The following is a 19,063-nucleotide window of genomic DNA, read 5'->3' on the forward strand; positions in this document are numbered from 1 at the left end:
CTCATCCCGTTTGGAAAGCAGGAGGCATTCATGTTTGGTGTGACAGGTTAAGATAGGAAATCTGTAAATAGGTATCGTTGACACCAGGGGCCTTAACCAGGTTTTAAGTTTTGCTCTCCATTTTCTAGAATTAAAAATTCAATTTTAGTTTATGGTCAAATTTAAATATTTCTTTAAAAGTACAAAGTGATATACTTTGAAAGGTAGCCAGAAGCCTTATTGAAACGGTTTTAGAATGTGACTGCATAGGGTTTGTTTATTCTGACTTGAACACTTAGGACATAATTGTTTTTAAAAGCTAGAAAGCAAACTAGAATTAAAGACATTTTTGCCAGAATAATGTGAGTAAATGGGCACCCGGTGGATGTGTGACAGCACCGCAAAGGAACAATGGCTGATTGTGCCTCAGGACCTAGGATTTCTAACTCTGTGGCCAGACCTGGCATGGTGACCACCTCTCAGGTGGTCAGCAAATGCTGAGTCCAGAGCACAGAAGACAGGAGGTGCCGAAAACAAACACCTGTGAAGAGGTAGCAGGACCATGAAAGAATTCATAGTCAATTGTGGGGTGTCTGGTTTCAGAATTCATGTTCAGCAGTTGGCTCCCCAAGGAAATAACTTCTATTATCACCTATGACATGACCTTTAAAGGAATCAAATGAACTACTCAGGAAGGGTGCAGCCACAGTGAGATGTTGTGAGATAACCTACCTGCTAGCAGTGTGAGACAGGTGCACCCAGTTTACTGAGCATCCTGGCAGTAGAGCGTGATACTCCACTCCCTTTCAGAGAGCCTCTCATGAGAATCCCAGGTCCCAGGCAGCCACTTAGGACCAACAGTATTTGCATGCCCTGTGGGGACCTTCCACCAGGTTTCCATTGCCACAGCTTCTCTGGAGGGACACCAAAGGCTTGTTTGATTTCTAAGATAAACAAATGCATTTCTCCCAAGAATTAATCACCTGAGAGACCTGATTCCTGGAGACACACTCACGAAGCCTTTCTCTCGGAGAAAGATGTCTCCACTGGGGGAGCCCCGCATGGGTGTTTCAACACCACATTTAGCCAATGGCACCTGCAGGTTCTCCCGCTGGATGGAATATCTTCTGGTCTCTTATACCCCGTCAGGGTCAGAAATCTCCAAGCAGCTTCTATATCAAAGGAACAGGATAACTCTGTTGACAGAGCAGTCATTTTACATGATCAAACTCCTAGTTTAATGTATTGAAAGGAGGCTTTGAAGGGCGTACATCAGCCCATCTCCTGTTTGAATATTCTCCCTGTTGAGCATGTTATATTTGACCTTACTGTTAAATGTAGTGCCAAAATCACCATCAACAAATGTAAATGTCTGCCACGACAGCAGCATTTTTAATGTGAGATGTGCAGCGTAAGTACAGGAGATTCCATACGGTGCCTACCAGAGATGTCCTTTTGTCCTCCCTTCCAGAGGCTTGGCAGAAACCATGCATTCCCTAAAAGCTGGGGGCCCCATTCTGTGTCTGAGTGCTGGAGCTCTGAGTCAGCATCCTGAGGCTGGCCTTTCGTGTTCCTTGGGTGGCACTCACAGTGACTGCTGTGTCCCTGGGCCAGCAGCAGATTGCCCTGAAGTTGATTGTGCCCCTTTTCTAACACATAGCAGCACAGACAGTGACCTGAGGTTCAAAGGAAGCCACGTGGTCAGAGCACGGAGCTGAGTGTGAGTGGCACAGGTGCCCATCTGACTGCAGAAACCAGGGCATCGTGACGGAGCTGCTGGGACAGGTTCACGCTGGCCTCAGCCTCGCAAGTAGGGAGAAAGTCTCAGGCGACTTATCCCGGCTGGATGCCATTATTTGTTCATCCAGTCGAGCATTTTCGCTTCTATAATAAACTGAAATGTGGACTTTACTAAGAGGTTTTGTTTTAGATAAAACAAACGTATACAAACTCCCAGACTATTACAGTAAGAACCCACAGGTTATAGAAGGACTATTCTTTATAATTTAAGATTAAGTATTTATTTTAATTTCAGGGATCCTCCAGCATTGTTGTTCTCATGAATCAAAATCACACTAATAATGTAAGTTTCCCACAGGCATATTTAGTCACGTTATCGAGTCTGATCTTCACATTGATTGCAGAAGACGTATAGGGCAGAAGCTCTTTCTCTCTCATCATACAAATTAGAAACTGAGGCTAATTAAGATTATATTATTTTCTGTAGGTGGTGGATAGATAATCAAACACTTTGCATGGTTTTCCTTGTAATGGAATTCATGTTCTCCTGCTTACCTTCTGCTTATTTGAACAACCCTGAGAAACTCATTTCAGATTAAGTTCATATTTAATTAAGCAAAGTTATATTTATTATACAGTAGACCTAACATAGGCTGGTTTTTGCATGAAGAATTTTGTTTTCAGAATACATCATTACAGTCCAAGTCCACACTAATTAAAACTCCCCTTGTTATGCTAAAGTTAAGAAAGTTATTGTTCAATGGTCATAGATTTTTCTATGATCAGATCTTTTTATGTTATGAGATTTTTTGGATTCCTGTGATTTGAGAAATATATCGTAAATGGATATATAATACCTAGCAAGGTATGGCTTATATTCATAATCCAGTCCACTAAGATATCTTTAAATCAATGTATACACACACATACGTATATTCTTTATAGCAGACATTGCATCTTCCCATAGACAGGAATCACATTTCATGAGGAAGAGCCTAGAAATGTGCTTTCTAGACTAAAGAAAGCTTCCATGTGTGCAGCTGCCTGTAGCACATAGCTGTTGCTTTAAATGCTCTGTTTCTGAAATACTTTGGAGAATATATGAGGTTCTTTCTTCACTACTCTTTACTGAATCTCAGGACTGCCTTGCCACTTGATCACGAGGTTAAATCAGGTGAAATGCAGGTTAAATCAGGTGAAATGCAGATGTCTTCCTTTTCTAAAGTCTTCCTGGCTTCCTGTATCATGTTCTCTAGATCAGTGACCCAAAGGTGTGCCATGGCATCCTGGGCTGCTGGCATCTGAGGAGGAGGGGCTGCTTGAGAGGAAATCTGTTTGGTTATGTTAAGGCCTTTTCAATGTGTGATCTGATGGCCACAGACGTTAGGGCCTTCTTGACGCGTGATCTGATGGCCGCGGCTGCTCTGGGCAGGGCATGGAGGCCACCCTGAGGCAGGGTCCGTGTGGGGGTCGGGGGAGTCGAACAGGAGGCGGGGGCTGCTTTTGTTGGAGGAGTGTGCCGTGACTCTTTGGCCAGCTGTGGAATCAGCATGGCCAGTAATCCATGCCTGTTCCATTCTAATATCAGGCTCTGTCCTCATCGTAAATCGGTCCTGTGCATGGGACAATTTTCTAACGGGGCGTTTCCACTCCCCACCTTCTTTTTTAAAGGGAATTCAAGACAGAACTCATGCTGTATAAATTCCTTCTCACAGAAACATTTCTTTTTTCATGGTAAAGTTCCCAGGGTGTGTTTTCTTTCAAACAGGATGAGGTGCTAGGCCCCAGGTTGCTAGAGCATCCTGAGAATAAGCGAAAGACAGTTTCCGCAGGCTTGAGTTTTCATAGGAGGACAGCGTGGAGGGGTGAGGGAGTGCGGGTGTGTGGCCTCTAAACTCCCCAGCCTCCCTGCAGGATGCCGTTCTCCATACTGATTAGCCAATTATCCTCTCCTGTCTTTCTCAGGGAAATATCCCTGATGAGGAAAGCAAGTTGAAACGCAGACAGACTGTGAAAAGCAGAATTAGCCAACCAGTTTTCCCTGCAGTCAGCAGAAAAGGCAGTGAGTTCTGAGACCAACATAGAAACAAAGATCATGTGTTTAGTATGTGAGGCTTCAGCCAGAGGAAGACTGTGGACACAGTTGGGAGAAAGAATGTGATGATTTGGTGTCATCTTAAAAACTAACCTTTCCCTGCATCCACAGAGGCATTTTTTAGGCCATGGTATATGCAGCTACGTTGAAGTACATGGCACCGCGTCTTGGGAACGAGTAATCATAGAATTAGACGTTTTTAGGTGTCAATATATGACTTTAAAAAAACCTAAACTCTCTTCATGCAAACTGTGCAAAGTTATAGAAACATAGTTTTATCCTGTATTTCATAAACCTTCAGGTACTTTGATACAAAGCAAAAATCTGGCTGCGAATATCATGCCATGTACATTTCAGTTGCAGGTAGAGGCCAGGCATGGTGGCTCACGCCTGTAATCCCAGCACTTTGGGAGGCCGAGGGGGACAGATCACCTGAGGTCAGGAGTTTGAGACCAGCTTGGCTAACAGGACAAAACCCCGTCTCTACTGAAAATACAAAAATTAGCCAGGTATGGTGGCACGTGCCTGTAGTCCCAGCTACTCAGGAGGCTGAGGCAGAAGAATTGCTTGAACCCGGGAGGCAGAGGTTGCAGTGAGCTGAGATCACAGCATTGCACTCCAGCCCGGGCGACAAGAGCGAAACTCCATCTCAAAAAACAAAACAAAACAAAAAGATGCAGGTGGATGCATAATGTCCTGGGGAAACTCCTTTTAACATAATAATGAAAACAGAAAATGTAAGATAGTGAGGTCAAATATGTTTCTGTTCAATGTACTTACAAGGTCCACACTAAGAAAGTAACAGTTTATCTGCTATGCCTTGCGAATTTACGTTTCATTGCAAGTTCTAGTTTATCCATGGGTAGATGGAGTTGAGGAATCAGCTCTGGCTGTACCACGTGTCCTAAGCAAGTCACCTAGCCTCACTGGACCTCAGTTTCACTTCAGATTAGGATAATAGTATGTGCCCTTCCTTCACTTTGCTGTCTTGTTTTGAAGCTTAAAGAGGTTGCAGAATATGAAAACACTTGAGAGATGTGAAGCAGTTCAGAACCATAACATCACAGTTGTGATTAAGGACAACTTCAGCTTGATATTACGCTCCCACGCATTTATTCACCCTCTTCTGTAACCCTGAACCTAATGTCCATGACCCCCTCCCCACACGCAGCAAGTATATCATGTATATTAAGGCTGCAAGAGTTTAAAAGATTCTGAATATCATGACAGCTCGTTTCAAAACACGGTGTGTATTTTTTCATCTGTACCCAGGAGGGCACTGGGTTGCTTGCAGACACAAAACTAAACAGAGTCACCATTTTCCAGAAGAAATACATAATACAGTATGGAAGAGGCGTGTATGTAAAAATACAAAGCATGGTTCTTTACAGGGGGCAGAAGCAGAAGTCATAAACTGAGGTGGAGGCTTTAAGGATTTGATTTGAAAATAAGAACATACATTTCTGAATATTGAGACTCACTAAACTTTAGATTGTTAAGAAAAGTGGTCGTGCTGTCTCTGCGAGCTCTGCAGAAGCAGATCAGAGTCTTCTCTCTGACACGGATGAAATATGGAATACCAGAGACAAAGAAAAGGAGCCCTGAGGTCCTCTCAAGTTCCTCCCAGTCGAGTACATTTATGTGAGCAGCCACCTGTGTCTCAAACCCATTCTGGAAAACAGAAGAACCAGAATTTTCACAGTCTTGTCTCTACTCCCTGGTTCCCAGCACTGACAATAAAAGCAATCGCTCTGGGGACGAGGAGTCAGTCGCCCCTGTCGTCCAGCTGATCCAGAAAGTCTTTGACCTGTGCCTGTGTGTGTGCGCGTGTGTGTGTGCGTGTGTCTGTGTGTGTGCGTGTGCGTGTGTGCGCGTGTGCATGTGTGTGCGCGCGTGTGTGTGCATGCGTGTGCGTGCGTGTGTGTGCGTGTGCCTGTGTGTGCACGCGTGTGTGCGTGTGTGTGCATGCGTGTGTGTGTGTGTGTGTGCACGTGTGCATGAGAGAGGGAGGGAGGGAGAGAGACAGTGAGAGAGAGAATGAGACAGAGACAGAGACAGTGGTGTAATTGGTTTGAATGTTTCAGTCTGTCTCTATCTGAGTAGCTGTTGATTCCAAACAGCTCATTCTCTGGGTAGAAGAATAGACTATCTTATTATTTAATCTCTTAATTTATGTAAGCCAGATACCTAAAATGTCATCAAATAAAAAGACCCTCAAAGTTTTATAAATACATGAGACTTCGTGCATTCACCTTTTAGCTCACAGAAAGGACAGCATTGGAATGACTGTAGCACGCAAGAACATGAAAGCACGGTCCCACATGCGTGCTGCTCTGCTGGTGGGCAGTTTATAGAAAGTACATGTCATTCTTCGGAAGAATTCAGAAAATAAGTTTTGTTCACTGTTCAAAGTGAAGCAACATTAACAACTTAGAGCCAAGGCATCCTCACCCCTCAGCATTTTTTTCTGGCCCAAGTTATGTTTTCTTCAGCCTGCGTGGTCTTTCTTCCACTCTGGGGCTAGAATCTGTGCTGACTGAACTTCCTCCGAGTGGAAGCAGATGCGCAGGGACCAGGTCTTCTCCATCACCTGGGAACCTGGGGTACTTTCCACGGCTCTCTGAACCCTCACCTGGGTTCTCTGTGAAAGGGCCCTGTCAGCCCAGGGGGTGCTTGTGGAAGCTGCCTTGTCCATTAGACCAGCATGATTTGGATTCCTAGATGTGTGTCCTAGCCACATGACCTTGACCTCCTCCTCAGATCCATCCCTTCATCCACAAGATGATGAGAGCGGTGTGAGGCGTGAAGAGCGTGTCACTCAGAGGTCCTCCGCGGGCCTCCAGGGAGTGTCCCAGGCACACTGACACAGCCCACGTGGCTTCCGCCTGCTGACGCTTTTGTTCTCCTTTAGACGGTGCTTGTGGTTGGCCCAGGCTTCCCTGGCTTCAGCAGAAGGCATTCAGGGTTGTGTCTTGATGCCACGTTGGTGTATCCCAGCCTCGACGTCACAGCCCTCCCTCCACCTGCTCCTCCAGCACACTCTACCAGCACATGGCTCCACTGCTCCTGGAGCTTCAGGCACACAACCCTGGGCCTTGGCACCCTCTCTCTCCTCCCCCAGAACACTCTCCCTGGCACAGCTCACTTTCCCACCTCTTCAGGTCTCTGCTCAAGTGGCACCTTCTCAATGAGGACTTGCCCGACCCCCCTATCCCACATAGCGTCCATTGTCTTTTGATTTTGCTGCGTTTTTCGTGGAACATACGTCACTATCTGACATCATAGTATTTATTTACTCTCTATTTTAATCTCTCTCACCAACTGCAGTGGGACAGCCATGACTACACGGATGCTGTGTCTTTGGTTCATTGTTCATCTCTAAGGGTGACAATAAACAGCTGCTAAATGAATAACTATTATTCTGTCAGTTTCCTCCTCCTCCCCCCACTGCCATGCCCAGCAGAACTTGCTTGTGCAAAATTGTGATAATTACATTTCTCTTGGATCTGATAAAAGGGTTGTGCTACATTGTCCTCTCCAAAGATTTTGCCGTTTTCAGTTTGATGAAAGTCTCTAAGCACCTCAATATCTCACCCAGGTAAACACATGGTTCGTGGAATTTCATAAACGCCTCCTATCTTAAATAGACATTTTCCTCCTTGCCTCAATTCCCTGCGTAGGATCATTCTTCTAAGAGATGTGTTGTTGCAGCTTAATCAGCTGTGTGGGATCTTCCAAAACCTGAGTCAGCGCCTCTCTAGGGCTGCTATCACCTTGCCCCGTCAGTGGCCGTGGGAGTGTGGGCAGTGTCTGGCCTGCATGCTTCCTTTCAGTCGTCAAGAAGGCGTTCGGGCAGTGACAGGAACCAAGATGACTTTAGAAATACGTGACTTACTGGGGCATCCTCACGTACGCATGAAGGGCAGACAGGCGCCTTCCTGGGTTCCTTGAGCCCTGCAATGAGGGCGTGGACAGGAGTGAGGTGATACACGCTCCTTTCCTGGAGTTGAGGAAGGCATTGCCCCTGCTGTATAGAGTAGATTGATGTACAGAGACAGAAAGCAAAAGACAGCAGCCGATGCAAAGGCACAGGGAAACAAACCTCAGTCCAGAGAATCCTTTCTATTGGTGGATAAGTAGGTCGAGCTGCTCGACGCACAGACATTTATGGTAACGAGACGGAGGCCCAGAAATAACCATAGAGAGAACAACACACGCAAAATGGCTGAAAGTGTATTTTGGGTAATTTGCATATAATGCACCAAAACCAGCTCCCCAGTAATTAGCGCCGAGGAGAACAAAGAAGCGACCACACAGACCGTGCAAGGCCCAGCGGACGTGGGCATCGCTGAGGGCGGAGGACGTGCCCGCGCGGCTCTGTGAGGTGTTCGAAGTACGTGCGAGGCATCCTGCCTGGCAATGGGCACTGGTACCAACCTCTCCAGGTGTGTCTGCTGCTTCGTCCGCCACGGCAGATGAGGAGCAGAGGGAAGGCCCGAGCCGGGAGGCGAGATTTCCCCCAGGCCGGCCCCACCCTTCTCCTCTCTAAGGGGTGAGTGGTGAGACGCTGTCTCAGCAGGACCCGAGGCCGTGACACGCCATTTCCCACATGCAGGGTACCTGCAGACAGGACCATGGGCCTGCACAATCTCCAAAAGTGAGAAAAAACAGTGGCAAAGTGCAGCACATAAACCACAGGTCCTCAGGCCACTCTAGTGAGTGTATGCAGTGCAGGAAGGTGGTGACTAAGATGTAGTATTTCTACTTTTCCTTATTTAAAAAAAAAAAATCCTGGGGAATTGTACTTGTGACCTGGGTGAAAACTAATGTGTACAGCAGACTCCTGCAACACGAGTTTACCTATAAAACAAACCTGCACATGGACCCTCGAGCCTAAAAGTTTAAAAACGTGCCGATCAATCCTAAATACTTTTATAAACAATAGGGAAATCATATTCCAGACAACATTCGTTTTAAACAACTCTTAAGAGCAACTTTGAGTATTTTATCAGTATCTGAAAGCAAAATTCAGATACCTCCTCACCTGTACTCACAGCTCCCAGCAGCCTGGCGTTGAGCCCTCCCTATGCCCAGCAGCCCCGACGCTTCTGCCCGCAGGATGTGGGTGAGGCGTGTTGTCATCACGGAGGATCTGATGTGGGTATCTCACCAGCACTTGAAGCTTTGTGATTGCAGGGAGATGGCTATGGTAGGAAAACACCCTGTGGTTTAGAAGAGAAAGAAAAAGGGAGATCAAGGTAGAATCAGATTGTGTCTGCATCTATTGAGCAAAAGAGGCAAATGAGTTATCAGAGAAGAGGGGGCCCCACAGGGACCACGGGGTGCCTTGAGAGGCAGGTGTTCTGCTCTGCTCCGAGAGGACATGCCACTCCAGCAGTTCAGTGAAAGAATCGGGGCGCCCAGAAGTAGGCTCTTCAATCAGGTGACAGGTATTTAGGAAGAGATCTGGAATGTGTCATGTAGCACTTAGTGCAACCCTCAGTCCCTCCGTTCCATCCCCAGCTATCGTTCTGTGTCCCTCCTGAGCGCTTACTCAAATTACTCAAATTGGGGGTCTGAGGAAGGGTTCTTCTTGAGTGGAGCCGCCTTCAGGCCGGCCTCCTTGTCTCTCCAGCTGAGGGAGCGTGCAGGACCTGAGGCTCAGATCTGTCTTTCCAACCTGAAGCAGATGAATGCCTGCTAAACACGGATCTTCCTATGTCTCAGAAAATTATCTTTGAGATGACACTGCTTTGTGACCCTCTGAATATGTACCGGATTTGAAAGGTAGAGGAAAGGCTTGACATGCAGGAAAACCAAGGTGGCAATTCTGTAGAGGGCGTATGAATGGCAAGCAGGTGATTTCGACTCCCTGGACCTAAGTTTCTTCACATATTAAATTTTGAATGCACGATCTCTATAATTCTATCTAGTGCTAAAATTCAAGGAAAACAACAGTGGCCGGCACTGGAAAAAAAAATGTCTGTGTTAATCTGTGCTCAAGATGAGTAAGAGTAGTGAGAGCAAGCCTCTGCTGGGAGAATTTTAACCTCTGTTAACTCAGAAATCACTGTTTGAACTGTGCATACAGACAGACTATTCTGAAAATGTCCCACGCTACTGGAAATAAGACACACAGCAGCACTGCTGAGTTAGATGTAGTAGGAAAGCATGATGGTGACGTCTAGAGCAGAGCCAGGGACAGTGTGACCTGGCGGGTAAGACACGTGCATCCCACTGTCAGTGCCACGTCACCCCCCAGGTCCCCCTTTCACCTGAGTGGAACTGCAGGGCTCTGTCGCTGGCAGTAGAGGGTGAGGGAGACAGAGGAGGGTGCGGGGACCTCGTGCTGGCAGTGAGAATAGCTCTTCCCGGAGCCAGGCCACATCCTGCGCTGCGGGCAGCTGAGGGACTCTGAGGTTGGCACCGCACGCACCTAGGAGAGGTACCCGACTGAAGGCCACCCGGGCTTGGAAGGTGACTTCTCCCGTCTCATGAAAGGAAAGAGACCACAGTGTCTCAGCTGTAGTGTCTCAGCGTGTGCCCGGGGCATCTGAAGCGAGAGGGGAATGAGCTCATGCTGCTCCGCCTGGTCCTGGCCAGGGCAGTAAGTGGGCTCCAGTAAACACGGGGCCCCTGCCCACACAAGAGTCAGGGGGTCTGGGCCTGTCCTACGCCCCCAGTTCCCTCCCTCCACATCCTTATCCTGGCTCTCAACTGTCTGCCGCCCTCCTACCCAAGCAGATCCCTCGGGCTTCCCAGGCACCTGGAATGGCAAACCCAGTGCCTTCTTGAATATCAGTCTGGAGTCCCGGATTGTCCTCATTTTCTAATCTCTTTTCCACATCAGAATGGACCCAAACTCCACTAATCAGGACCCTGGTGACTGGCAGGTTCACTAAGCTGGCAGTTCCAGCACAGCTCTGAGTGGCTGGTGACACAGCCAAGCCTTCAGTCCATAAATCAATGCAAAGTATTGAAAGGAGAAAAAAAATCAGGAGATAAATGCAAAAATAGGAACAAAAACATTCTGAATGGCGAGACAGAAGGGAGCCGCGTTATTCTCTACTGTTGAAGCGCTGCATGTCTGGCTGGTGTAGAACGTGCCTCCTGGGAGGCCTTGGGGTGAGAACCGTGCAGGGTGCTTGCTCTGGAAGTGGAGGCAGCGTTGTAGGATGTTCAGGGCTGTGCTGCACCCAGAACTCAGTGGCTCCAGCTCTGCCGTTTCACAGTGAGTGATGGCGTAAACTGTCAGCCTCTGTGGTTCTGTATTGTCACCTTCAGAGGGAGAGTAGGTGCCCCAGTGCCTCTCTCATGGGGTCATCAGGGGAACCAGACTCAGGTGAGTCAGACTGTTCTGTATTCACTAATTTCATTTCCTCTGCACAGAAGGGTGTGGTATATGAAACATTTATGGCCAGGTGCAGTGGCTCACACCTGTAATTCTAGCACTTTGGGAGGCCAAGGCAGGCAGATCGCTTTGAGACCAGCCTGGGCAACACAGTGAAACTCTGTCTCTACAAAAAATACAAAATTTAGCCAGGCGTGGTGAGGCATGACTGTAGTCCCAGCTACTCAAAAGCTGAGGCAGGAAGGCCATTTGAGCCAGGGGGAATGAGGCTGCAGTGAGCTGTGATTGTGCCACTGCACTCCAGCCTGGGCAACAGACCCAGACCCTGTCTCAAACAAACAAAAATATATAGATGGTTTATGTGGCTTTTTTCCCTTATCATTGCAATTTCTATTAAAACACCATCATCTTTTCATTAGAATGAATACATTGTCATATTTCAATATTTACAAGTCAAGATATATTTTGATGTTGATTTATTTATGTAACAAAACACCACCTCTGTAATGCCATAGAAAGCAATGGTCCTTCATTATTTGACACTCACGGCAGTGCACCTGCAGACCAGGTCTCCTGCCACCCGGGGAAGTCTAGGGTGATGTTCGCTTTGGAGTACAGTCCCCACCTGCAGCTTCTTCTGTGTTTTCTATTCCATTGTACGTTTGCTTGCCTGGGACCCGTGTCAGTGACCAGAAAGAACGGTAGCTCAATCAGGACTAGATGCTGAAGGAATCAAAAGTTGTGTATCTTAGGGACAGACCACTAAGAAGCCAAGGCTTGTATATGAAGTTAAATCCAGAGTTCTAACTCTACCAGACCTTAGCGAGGACAGTGGAGGATAAGTGGCCCACATAAATCCAGAGTTCTAACTCTACCAGGCCTTAGCGAGGACAGTGGAGGATAAGTGGCCCACAGCAACCACATTTCTTTTGTTTACGAAGATGTTTTCATTTTCTAATTGTAACTATGGAGCATAAATTGTTTGTAACAACCTGACTCAAAAGAGAGAAAATTCAGCCCTAAAACGTTTCATAAAGCTCACTCACAGGGGAGTTGAGATCTCATGGGTAACACAACACAAGTTAGGTTTGTAGAATAATTGACTGATAGGAAGGTAGAAAGGGCGCATGAGATCAGCCACGGAATGGGCTCTGTTTTCTGGGCTCAGTTTTTTCACCTGGAATAGTTGGGCCAGCTCTTCTCTGATTTCCAAACCAGTGCGGTAACTCCGTGAGTCCACCCGCTGGGCAGCCCCGGGCTGGCCCTCGCTGACAGGAGGCTCCTGCTCAGAGTTCGTTGCTGTGCGGCTTTGCTGAATGACAGATTTAAAATAGAAAACCACAAAAAAGGGAGCTGAGAATGCTTTGCTCTTCTCTTTAAATCTCCATCTAAATATGTGCCTTTACTTAGAACATAAACTTGTCCTTTAAAATAATTTCCAGATAAAGGGCTCTTTTATCACACATACATTCTCCCTATTAGATAGAACAATAGTCACTACATAGAAACTAGTAAAATGGAGGCTGGGAGCAGTGGCTCATGCCTATAATCACAGCACTTTGGGAGGCCGAGGTGGGAGGATCACTTGAGGTCAGAAGTTCAAGACCAGCCTGGCCAACATGGCAAAACCTTCTCTCTACATGGTGGTGTGCACCTGTAATCCCAGCTACTCAGCAGGCTGAAGCATGAGAATTGCTTGAACCTGGGAGGCAAAGGTGGCAGTGAGTTCAGATCGCACCACTGCACTCTAGCCTGCATGACAGAGTGAGACTCTCAAAAAAAAAAAAAAAAAAAAAACCTAGTAAAATGGCCTCCTGATTTTTGAGGTTGGAATGTTCATTTTGTGGATTGTTTGCATCATGTTTTCAACCCCAGACTGGCACAGAAAATTCTCATCTAGTTCCCATAGCCCATCCCATCATGTGACTAATTTCATTATTAGCCTCAGAAAAGCATACCTGAAAGGGAGTGTGTACAACCAGGGAGGGAATCCCAAAAGCTCACTGCGAACGACTGAATTCCAGACGAGGCTGATGCCCAGCAGGGATTCAGAGCCTGCCTGTTGATGATTGACTGGCTGTTCCCCTCCATGAGCCCACATAATTAGGAGTTGACTTCATTTCACGTATGTTTTAAAAGAGTTAAAGACCGGTAGCTTGAGAAGTTCCATTCACCTGCCAGGCTTTGAGGCCGCCCATGCCATCTTCACCCGCCGTCCCCACATTTGCTGCTGTTGGGAGAGGCTCAGATGACACTGAGCAGGAGGAACTTTGAAGAAGCGGGGAAGCACACGGCAGGCTCTGTGCTCAGATGCCAATACACTTTCCACTGCCTTTTCCAGATTTCTTCTACCAACGGGCTGCTCTCCTCAGGAGTCGGCTCTGGGGCCAATGATAAGACAGCAAACTGCAGTCTTCAGGAGGCATATCCTGTGGCATGGTTCTTGTAGGAGATCTGACGAAGGGCCAGGAAGTGTTGTGATCCCCACTGAGCTGATTAAGACCTGGAGACTTGGGTCATCAGCATCACACAAGTCATGATGAGCGCCAGGCTGTAGAACTTCTAACTCCATATCAGTCTGGTATGAGGATGAACCGTGCCCTCAGTGTGCCTTGTGATTAGAGTATAAAGCTGGAGATGCATCGGAGGTGGTCTGCATTCTGCCGGCTTCCAGACAGTTCAGGGACTTTCTCCTCGGGCTGCTCTCAGCTTCAAGCATCAGAACGGCTAAGACCCTGCATGAAGAGGCTTGTCCATTTTTGTTTTAATTTTGTTGGGGGAAGGCAACTTATGAATTGAGTGGAGAAACAGATAAATGTCTGATTATCAAAAAGGTGAGATGTGCTTCTTGACTATGTGCTGCTGAAGGGAGAATGTAGAGGGAAACAAATTGACACTAATCCTGAGATTTGGAATGTGGAGAATGACCAGTCTTGTACATAACACATTTGTAGGAAGGTGAGGAAGTTCGTAAGATGGGAACCAGGACCTGTTCCACCTGTAGGCTTTTTGTGCCTTTAGAAGCAGCAAAGAGGATTTGACAGGCTTTTTCTTTTCTTGTTCACCACTTTCAAGGTCTTGCTTCTTTTCCAAATTCTTCAGGACCACACAATGAGTTCCATAAAGGAAATGTAGGAGATCATCATGAAAATCGTGTCTTGCTTGACTGTGGTGTCTTCTTTGACTCAACTTTCAAAATGCTCCAACATGTGGCCTGTGCTTTTCTGTTTTCAAATCATAGCTTATCATTCATCTCATGGTTGGGTCTTCATAGACATAGTGATTCTGGCTGTTAAAACGTACCTATTGTGCGGAGGTAACACAGCTTGGTTATTCTGGGGAAACTTCTCTAATCACAGCCCATGAATATAACAAAGTGCATAAATTGAGAGGAGAATATGACTTTTATATTTCCAAATATTCATTAAAACAGGATTGACTTCAAGTCCTAAAAGCTTAAACACTAGGCTATAGCAAGGGGTACGTTGGAGATTAATACTCCCACAGTGTTTCCGATTACTTTCACTAGTTTGATTTTCTCTCTTTTTGCTGCTCTTGGGGAATACTTTTATCCTTATAATAAAGAAGATGATTTATAGGAATTATCCAGAAGAAGGGCAGTATTTGTTTCACACAATTAGTGATTCTCTGTGTCTAATAAAAGGTAAATTTGATTTGCTGAAGTTTAGAAAGGTGTGTCAGATCTTAAATATTTGTTCCTTCAGCATGGGATAACAAAGATATTATTTTCTGTTATTGACATATTGAACTCCAAGTCTTTTTTCACTAACAAAAGCCTTTTCTGCATAAAACCCATAGAGAAAACACCAGAGCCCCCCATCTCAGCTTTTAGTGAACTGGTATTTTGTAGAGGTCGATATACTTCATTTCTTTAAATCATTAATAAACTAGGCATTCTTCTTACTCTGGATTTTTTATCACAAAACCAAAGAACAGATGTGAAAACGGCATGCAGTTAACCAAATCTAATCTAAGGGTACAGATGCATTTAGGAACCCTTTGATTATTACTCATATTTTGCAATGTACATAGGAGCAGTGACCTAGCATGGTGATTAGAGGTGCAAATCCCAGATGCTCTTTGAATGTGAAACAGAATACATTTGAGATAAAACATAGGGGTTTTATGTAATTTTTAACATGGTCTTTTTTAAAGAGTTTTTTAAAACACTTTTTTGAGATGAAGCATGACACTTACTCACACATTACACCCGCTCACCAAGCTTTTCCTGAGGCTGTGAGATGGAGGAATGTGCCAGCTCTGCCTGTGCGGTCAAACACTGTGCAGTAGTTATACCAACTCACCTCAACCCCGCCTTTTATAGGCCTTTGGCTGCTGCACGCTTTCTCTCTCTCTCACTTTCAAACCTGTGGAGACACAGAGGAATCAGATTTACTTTCTAAACTTTTACTGTGGAATTTCTGTTGCTTCACTGTGTATCGTGATAAATTGTCTGGAAGGTATTGGATTCAAAAGAACTCTTAATTCAGCCCCAACGTGTGCTTATGATTCTGAGCTCCCAATGCAGCCGGCATCCTTGCCTGACTTCTCAGGAACCTGAGGCTGTCCTCTGTGTTGCCTACACGCCACTGTGAAAATAGACCATTTAAAAGCAATTGCTGCAAACATCTGCTTCAGAATTGGCAACAAGTAAAGTTCATGAACTCTTAGAAAGCCTAGTAATGTGAGGAGCACAGTTAATACACATCTGGCGAGGCTGTAGATAAAGCAAGCCAATGGAGAAAATAAGTCATTCTTAAAATGTATGAAAAATACAAAATTAATATTTTAAAATCATATTTGCCACACTGACTGGTTTATCTTAAGATCCATTAAAGAAATTAATAATTCACAACAAGTATTTTAAATGGCCTTCTGCTTTTTAGCAACATCCGTTTTCTTTATGTCAACTTTTTCAACCCAGCCGCAAATGGGACTTACGGTTCTATGAGATGATAAACGGTTTGACTTGCAGGTAACGTGCTATCCATGCTGTTGCAACTAAGCTTCCAGTTCTAGCCACTTTTTCCTTTTCTTTTCTTTTTTGTCTTTTTTATTTTCTTTGCAGAAGACCATCAAATGAATTGTCACAATACTCGAATAATGCAAGACACAGAAAAGGATGATAACAATAATGACGAATATGACAATTACGATGAACTGGTGGCCAAGTCGTTGTTAAACCTCGGCAAAATCGCCGAGGACGCAGCCTACCGGGCCAGGACTGAATCCGAAATGAACAGCAATACCTCCAATAGCCTGGAAGACGATAGTGACAAAAACGAAAACCTGGGTCGGAAAAGTGAGTTGAGTTTAGACTTAGACAGTGACGTTGTTAGAGAAACAGTGGACTCCCTTAAATTATTAGCCCAAGGACACGGTGTTGTGCTCTCAGATAACATGAATGACAGAAGTTATGCAGACAGCATGTCGCAGCAAGATAGCAGAAATATGAATTATGTCATGTTGGGGAAGCCCATGAACAATGGACTCATGGAAAAGATGGTGGAGGAGAGCGATGAGGAGGTGTGTCTGAGCAGCCTGGAGTGTCTGAGGAATCAGTGCTTCGACCTGGCCAGGAAGCTCAGCGAGACCAACCCGCAGGAGAGGAACCCGCAGCAGAACATGAACATCCGTCAGCACGTCCGGCCAGAAGAGGACTTCCCAGGAAGGACGCCGGACAGAAACTACTCGGACATGCTGAACCTCATGCGGCTGGAGGAGCAGCTGAGCCCCCGGTCGAGAGTGTTTGCCAGCTGTGCCAAGGAGGACGGCTGTCACGAGCGGGACGACGACACCACCTCCGTGAATTCGGACAGGTCTGAAGAGGTGTTCGACATGACCAAGGGGAACCTGACGCTGCTGGAGAAAGCCATCGCTTTAGAAACGGAAAGAGCAAAGGCCATGAGGGAGAAGATGGCCATGGAAGCCGGGAGGAGGGACAGTATGAGGTCATACGAGGACCAGTCTCCGAGACAACTTCCCGGGGAGGACAGAAAGCCTAAATCCAGTGACAGCCATGTCAAAAAGCCATACTATGGTAAAGGTAATATTTCTACCTAACGTAAGTTGCCTCATGAAAACAGGAGCTAGGGTAAAGGATGTTGGTGGTAGTCTCCAGTTAAAGTATGACTCACACTGAATTATGTCTCTACTGCACATTATTAGAGTTGATTCCAGAAGGATATTTTGTGATTATGTTTCTGACAAGCAAATAAAATATTTGTCTGAGAAATACATAAAGCAGCTCAACGTCATATTATTAGAGCAGATGAACAGTAGGATATTTCAGTGGGAAATGCATTCCTTGGGAAGACAGGGTTAAAGCACAGACACATCACGTGATAGAAAATATTAGTGTAAGCTTGTGCTGTTATAAATGAACCACAATCTCTGTTGAGTGGCAAGGGTTTATGTAACAATTAGTCAGTCCGAGATAAAGCACATATTTTATAAATTGGATCGGGTAGGTGGCATCATGATTTATAAAACTATCATCAGGTGACAGTTATTGATGAAACTGCCCTCATAGAAAACACCCCTGATAGAAATTGAACAGTAACCGAATGACCAATAACATAAGATAAGGGCAGTGACTGCACATTAATTATCTTAAGATAGTAAGGTAATGGAAACCATTTGCTATGCAAGGCATGGTGTGGCCTCAGCTAAGATCAATAGCAATTTCTTTAAGATATTCATTCCCCCCTCACTGATTCCATTCCATTGTGGAAACAGGTAAATGGCGCTTTTCTCAAATATTAGTTTATTATAAAACACTCAAAAACTATCCAATATGATAGTTTGAGCTGAGTTTTCTTTTATGAAATACGTGGGCACATGTTTGCATATGTCAATGTATTTGGCTATCTTTACATATATATATGTATACTATATGTATGTAAGTAGATCGTATATATATGTATCTCCAACCTGAATGATCGTCTTCATGTTTATAAAGAAGACGGTGTCCACTTTCAATATGAGGCAGGTTCTAATTCAGCCTCATGCATAACCTCGACTTTGTGGATATCTCCATCAAATATTCTTTTAGAACTCAGTAAGAAGCAATTTAAAACATAAATTTGGCAGTTCATTAAATCCTTCTATGTTAGTACCCGAAAGATCCTTTTCTGTTTTTTGCTACATTCTATTCATGACGAATCCTGAGTTTCCTCACTGCGAACCCAATAGTGAGGCTCAGGAATTTACTTGAAAATCAGTTGCTGTATAAACTTCAAACAATCAGAAAAACTGCACTTTATCCCACTGTGGCACGGACGTGTATTCTCCTCTCAATGTGTGCACCTACCTTATGCGGCAAGCTGAGCATCGCTACAGCCAAATGCAAACTGTAGAGGTACCTTAGCCAGAGGCTCAGGAGCTCTCAGCAGGTGCCTGGGCACGGACAGCATTTCAGTCACAAGGTGAAGCTTTGCCCGTTGCAGTGTTGTTATGTAGCGAAGGGGTTGTTTTTTAGAGGAGAGAGAATCAGTAGATTCTCTAGTTCAGTAGGGCTTCAGGCCTGATTTGGGCATTTTAAAGACTATGGAACACAGCATCTATGTTTAAAATTATAGTGCTATCATTGTGAATAAGATGGGCTAAAATTATTAGAAATTTTTAGTTGAATTTTTGAGAATCATACAGGAAGGAAACGTTTTTATTTTGGGGGAAGAAACAGTGTCTTCTTTTCATGTGATTGCTCAGTTGGACAAATATATTTTAGGCTTACATTTTAGAATCCCGGATCCTAGAGCTGAGGATGGAGTTTGGCATGAAGTCATGTAGGGTACGTGGTGTGAAGGAGAAGGCTGATTGAGATTTGCAAATTCTATGTTGCGGTGGCTTCTTTGGTTTCTTGGTCTCTTTAAATT

At 45.3% G+C, this 19,063-nt stretch overlaps 1 protein-coding gene across 3 annotated transcripts in view; it reads left to right on the forward strand.

Annotated features, from left to right (window-relative positions):
- Positions 1 to 19,063, forward strand: part of MYT1L (myelin transcription factor 1-like) — a 536,085-nt gene that overhangs the window by 387,574 nt on the left and 129,448 nt on the right. For 2 of the 3 annotated variants that reach the window (XM_011960959.1, XM_011960961.1), the window contains exon 10: positions 16,255 to 17,232. In XM_011960959.1, the coding sequence (XP_011816349.1) occupies positions 16,255 to 17,232 (978 nt within the window). The remainder of the gene's footprint in view (positions 1 to 16,254; positions 17,233 to 19,063) is intronic. The other variant, XM_011960960.1, reaches the window with a different exon arrangement.

The sequence above is a fragment of the Colobus angolensis genome, unplaced genomic scaffold (genome assembly GCF_000951035.1).
Source record: "Colobus angolensis palliatus isolate OR3802 unplaced genomic scaffold, Cang.pa_1.0 Scaffold53, whole genome shotgun sequence".
NCBI classification, from domain to species: domain Eukaryota; kingdom Metazoa; phylum Chordata; class Mammalia; order Primates; family Cercopithecidae; genus Colobus; species Colobus angolensis.